Source organism: Morus notabilis, unplaced genomic scaffold, assembly GCF_000414095.1.
Source record: "Morus notabilis unplaced genomic scaffold, ASM41409v2 Scaffold2000, whole genome shotgun sequence".
Lineage (NCBI taxonomy): Eukaryota > Viridiplantae > Streptophyta > Magnoliopsida > Rosales > Moraceae > Morus > Morus notabilis.
This window is the reverse complement of record NW_010367025.1, coordinates 28,727-34,311: the sequence shown is the minus strand read 5'-3', so window position 1 is coordinate 34,311 and position 5,585 is coordinate 28,727. Positions and strand designations below refer to the sequence as shown.

The 5,585-nt window shown below is 40.6% G+C and overlaps 1 protein-coding gene across 1 annotated transcript; it reads left to right on the top strand.

Annotated features, from left to right (window-relative positions):
* The first annotated feature begins 3,508 nt into the window (after nt 1-3,508).
* LOC112094206 (uncharacterized mitochondrial protein AtMg00300-like) lies at nt 3,509-5,209 on the top strand. Its single transcript, XM_024174550.1, has 2 exons — nt 3,509-4,012; nt 4,708-5,209. Exons 1-2 carry the CDS (start codon nt 3,509-3,511, stop codon nt 4,816-4,818), a joined length of 615 nt encoding a protein of 204 aa, XP_024030318.1. The 3' UTR covers nt 4,819-5,209.
* Nucleotides 5,210-5,585: the final 376 nt, after the last annotated feature.

The window sequence follows — 5,585 nt, the reverse complement described above, 5'->3', positions numbered from 1 at the left end:
GCATCTCCTGGAAGGTTTCCACCTGGGTTCTGAGGTGGTGCTTCGGAGTTTCCCAGGCCTCTGGCTATTTGGTTTTCATGAGCCCGGGGTCCGGCGGCCCTTAGACGACTACCGGAGGATTGGGAAGGTCGAGGCCTGGGATCTCTAAGATTTTCACTGTCCCCGACTCCTTCTGGGATATCTTGGCAGTCACCGGGGTTATGGTTTCCAGCCACGACAACTTCTAGCGATCTCGGGGCATCTTCCAGAGGCGGCATCGAGTTTCTTCCATCCAAGCACTCAACGACAGTCATCAGTCCCCGCACCAGGTCGGTCATAGTAGTGAGCTGGGCCTGCATCTGCACAGGGTCCGGTCGCGGCATGTCTGGGGGTGGGACTCCATTCCTAACTGGAGGTGGGTCTTCTTCCATCCCGTCGTTCGCCGGGTGTGTGGCAGTTTCTTCCATCTGGATGCCTTGGTTGATGGCCTCAATTCTTTTTCTTGGAGGCATGTTAACAAACGTATGAACCGGAGATTCTGGATTCGTCCCCAGTGGAGTCGCCAATTGTTGACGGCTAAATTTCGTCAGCAGAAATACCCCGGGTTACCCACTGGTATCCCGTTGGGTTACCGGCTGGAAATTAACTGTATATTTAAAATCAAACTGTGAAGTGTTTGTTGTATTTTTGGAAGCATGAGTGTAACGCTTGAATGAGAGGACACACGAAATTTATAGTGTTTCACTCTGTTAATGAAGAGCTACATCTACTTGTGTATTGTATTTCTCTTTAGACTTTTACAATTTACATGCAGGTATATTCTTTCTGATTCAATACTCAAGAAGTCCATGCCCCTTCGTGTATGGGGCTTTGCCCTTTTTATAGCTCAAGCTTCATTCGGGGGTGGTTCTCCTTTGTAGGTAGAAGTACTCGAGTAGCCTATCTTTCTAGGCCTAGACCGTAGCCCACTAATCACCTTTTGAACTGTTCACTCAGCCAATTGGTCTTCCATTACGGCTCTGAGGATTCCTGTAATCCTTCACTGCCCACTGTAGGGCGGCCTAGGGGATTGCAATGAATGCCTGTACTACAGACGTCTTCCATCCCTAGACGCAACTTGTGATGTTAGGCTCCTTTCTGAAGAGTATTCCCCTCGTCATCTGCGATGCGTAGACCTCATGTCCTTCTTGGCAGTCGATCCTTTCCAGGAATTCTTGTTGCCATAAGATCGACGGCACGACTGGTCGACGGTATGCCGGGTCGATGCCCTAAGTCAGGCCTTTCTTTGCAGCGTAGAGGGGAAGCGAGCTTCAAGCGTCGAGAGTTGTCGCCTTTTTGAGAGAAAAAATAAGGTCACATGTCACGCTATCGCCGTTCCACATGTCACCCATATTTTCCTACACAACAATCCGCAAAGCCTAAAATTAATCAACTAAATAATTAAAAAAAATAACAACACTAACCGGTAATTGTCAAAAAGAAAAACTGAAAAATTGAAGGAACTAATCCTCAAATGCGGCATTTTTCTTTTGAAATTTTAATGGGTATGAGCTAAAATGACAAAGCAGTGACAAATAAACTTAAAAGACTCAGAGGTGATTTGGGGTCCTTCATCGGCTGGTTTTGATTTTAACTTTAAATTCTCCCCAAATTCTTTTTAAAGCACTTTTTTACATTTTTACTAAACGTAAAAAACAATTTTGGCTGAATAGACAATTGATTTTAGGCTCCCAAAATCCCTACCAAATGCACCCTATGTTTCTCTCAGCAAAATCAATTCTCAAACAAACTCACCAAAATCAATTCTCAGTCCCAATTACGTTTTTCTCAGCAAGATCAATTGTCAAACAATCTACAAACTCAGATTATAAAAAACTCACACACTCATTTGGTCAGCGACCTTCACTTTTTCAACATTATGCTTCTAGAGCTTGTCAAAACAGTGGGCGAACACCTCATGCAAAACAAATTGTGAAGATTAGCTCTAGTTGAAGAATTGGTTGAGGCAGTTAGAATTCAGTTTTGCCGTGTTGGTTTCAAGACTGCAGCTTGTTACTAAGGAGGCTCATGGATTGATGACGTGTCTAATATCCATTGGTTTGAATGTTGTATATATATAGACTTGGTTAATTGTTGAAAAGTCAATATATTGAGAGAATAGAAAAGTTACGCCAGAGAGAGAAGAAAAAGGCCGAGAAAGGTTTTCTGTGTAACTGAGAACCTGTGTTTGGTTCCTCAAAAAATCTTATACTTGTGAGCTGAGAGATTTTATTATTGTGATCTCTGAGGGTGTAACTATTCTGAATAGTGGATTTGCTAGGGTAGAAGCCCTGACTTGGATTAGGATTGTTTAAATCTGAACCAAGTATAATTGCATGTGTTCTTTTGTTTACTGTTTTTATGTTCTTGGTTTCGTTTGAGTTTAAGATTTGTCTTTGATTTCCTCACAAATTGGTATCAGAGCCCAAATCTGAGATCAAGATTCTGGGCGGAGATTGAAGAAGAGGAGATTTCCTAACCAAGATCGAGTTCTTTTCAACCAGTCAATCGGAGAACTTCCTGGCCAGAAGATTTCTTCGACAATGTCTACTTCAAAGTACGAGATCGAGAAGTTCGATGGAAAGAATGACTTCAGTCTCTGGAGGGAAAAGATGATTGCTCATCTCGGCAATCTTGGACTCGACGAAGCGCTTAAAGGAGAATCGAAGATTCCATATTCAGTCCAGAACAAGGCAGAAATCCTGAAAAAAGGTAAGAAATACTATTGTTCTAAGTCTCAGTGATCAAATCTTGAGAAAAGTTGTTAAAGAAAAATCTGCTTGTGAGATATGGTCAAAATTAGAACAATTATATATGACTAAAGCTTTGCCAAACAGAATTTATCTGAAACAGAGGTTTTATGGTTTTAAGATGGATGAGAGCAAGACTATTGATGAAAACATAGATGAGTTCACGAAACTATTGTCTGATTTAGAAAATATTGAGGTAACAATTGATGAAGAAGATCAGGCTATATTCTGCTTAACTCCTTACCTAGGCAATATGAGCAGCTTAGGGATACCTTAAAGTATGGTAGAGACACTTTGTCTTTAGAGGAAGTCATGGGTGCTGCCTATTCTAAAGAATTGGATTTGAGGGCAAGTGGAAAACAAGCAAGATACAATGCTGAAGGCTTAAATGTAAGGGGCAGACCAACCGAAAGAAATGAGAATTCCAACAAGAGTAAGAATCACTCCAGGTCTAAGTCGAAATCCAGAAGAACCTGTTGGTTTTGTAAAAAGGAGGGACACCTCAGAAGAAACTGTCCACAAAGAAAGAATGAAAATAACAAGAATGACACCACTAACACCCAAGAGGCTGCCAATGTCTCCGAGGGTCTTGAAAATGCAGAGGTTCTCACCATTTCTTATGATGACCCAAAGGAAGAGCGGATCAGGACTCTGGATGTACATTCCACATGTCACCAAGAAAAGATTGGTTCTTTGATATGAAAGAATCAATTGTTGGGAAAGTTTTTATGGGAAACAATATGTCCTGCACTGTCTATGGTATTGGGTCCATAAGATTGAAGATGTGGGATGGAACTGAAAAAGTACTTCAAGAAGTGAGATATATTCCCAATTTAAAAAGGAATTTGATCTCACTTAGCAGCCTTGATCAAAAGGGGTACTGTTACAAGGCTAAGGATGGAGTCTTAAAGGTGATCAAAGGAGCCCTGCTGGTCATGAAAGGTGTGTTGAAACAGGGTCTATACATACTGCAAGGTTCAACCATTTCAGGAGAAGTTGATGCTGTGACAAGTTCTAAGAAGGATGAGACTGAATTGGGGCATAAACGCCTAGGCCACATGAGCATCAAAGGGCTACAAGAACTAGGAAAGCAAGGCCTATTGGATGCCAAACAAATCAGTGATCTAAATTTCTATGAAACATGTGTTCTTGGAAAATCTCAAAGGCTAAGGTTTGTTTCTGCCACACACAAAACTAAAGGAACACTTGACTACATACACTCAGATTTGTGGGGCTTTTCAAAGGTACCATTCTCCTTATCCAAATCTCAATACTTCATTACTTTCATAGATGATTACTCTAGGAAAGTGTGGATTTATTTCCTTAAGACTAAGGATGAGGCTTTTAAGAGGTTTGTTGAATGGAAAACACTAATTGAAAATCAAACCGGTAAAAGAATTAAGAGATTGGGGACTGATAATGGCTTAGAGTTTTGTAGTAATGAATTTAACACTGATTGTAGTAAGGAAGAAATTTCTAGACATCATACATGCACTGACACCCCACAACAAAATGGGGTGGCTGAGCGCATGAATAAAACCATAATAAACAAAGTAAGGTGCATGTTAGATGAGTCAGGGTTGCCTAAGAAATTCTGGGCAGAAGCCGCTGCTACTGCTTGTCATTTAATCAATAGATCCCCATCTACAACCATTGATTTTAAAGTCCCAGAGGAGAAATGGTCTAATGCTAAGCCTAGTTACCAACATCTTAGAGTTTTTGGGTGTCTAGCTTAGTACACATTAATCAGGAAAAGTTAAATCCTAGAGCTAGAAAAGGAGTTTTTCTAGGCTATCCTAATGGGGTTAAAGGTTATAAGATATGGCTTCTAGAAGAAAGGAAGTGTGTCATAAGTAGAGATGTAATTTTCAATGAAAACATGTTTAATAAAATTGACCCCAAATTGCAAGAAACAGCTAGCTCTAAACATGCTGAGCAGAATTCTGAGATGCAGGTGGAGCTACCAATAGAAACAGAAATTTCTGGAGAACATGAAAATTTCTTCCAAGATCAAGGTGGAGCTATTCTGAATGCATCACAAGCTGAGTAATATGAACAACAAACTGAGGGACAAAGGAGCCAGTTGACAGAGAACTTGGAGCAATCAAAAGAAGGTTTCAGAAATGAAGAAAATCAGGAAGAGAGTCTAGCCGATTATGTACTGACAAGGGATAGAACAAGGAGACAAATCAGACCGCCTTCCAGATTTGTAAATGCTGATCTTATTGCCTTCACACTTAATGTGGCAGATCAGTTAGAGCTAGATGAGCCTGCCACTTACATGGAAGCAATCAGAAGCAAGGACTGGCCAAAGTGGAAGAAAGCTATAGAGGATGAATTGCAATCTTTAATCAAAAATCATACTTGGGTCTTGATTGATAAACCAAAGGGACATAAGGTAATTGGCTGGAAATGGGTGTTCAAGAGAAAACCAGGAATTCCCGGAGTAGAAGATGCTAGATTCAAAGCTCGTTTGGTTGCAAAAGGCTATTCTCAGATGGAGGGGATTGACTATCATGAAGTGTTTTCTCCAGTAGTCAAGCATACTTCAATCAGGATAATTTTGGCGATTACAGCAATAGAAGACCTTGAGTTGGAACAACTTGATGTCAAGACTGCCTTTCTCCATGGCAATCTTGAAGAAAGAATACTCATGAGTCAACCAAAGGGTTTTGTGAAAGAAGAAGATGCTGGAAAAGTTTGTCTTCTAAAGAGATCCCTTTATGGTTTAAAACAATCTCCTAGACAATGGTATAGGAGATTTAATGAGTTCATGGTAAGTTAAGGATTTATAAGGTCTAAATTTGACAGTTGTGT

What these genes read in the sequence shown, in the direction of transcription:
- LOC112094206 (XM_024174550.1), top strand. Translation starts at nt 3,509, where the DNA reads ATGTCCTGCACTGTCTATGGTATTGGGTCCATAAGATTGAAGATGTGG. An exon ending in ATTTGTGGGGCTTTTCAAAG is followed by an intron (nt 4,013 to 4,707) that starts GTACCATTCTCC and finishes CATGCTGAGCAG; the next exon opens with AATTCTGAGATGCAGGTGGA.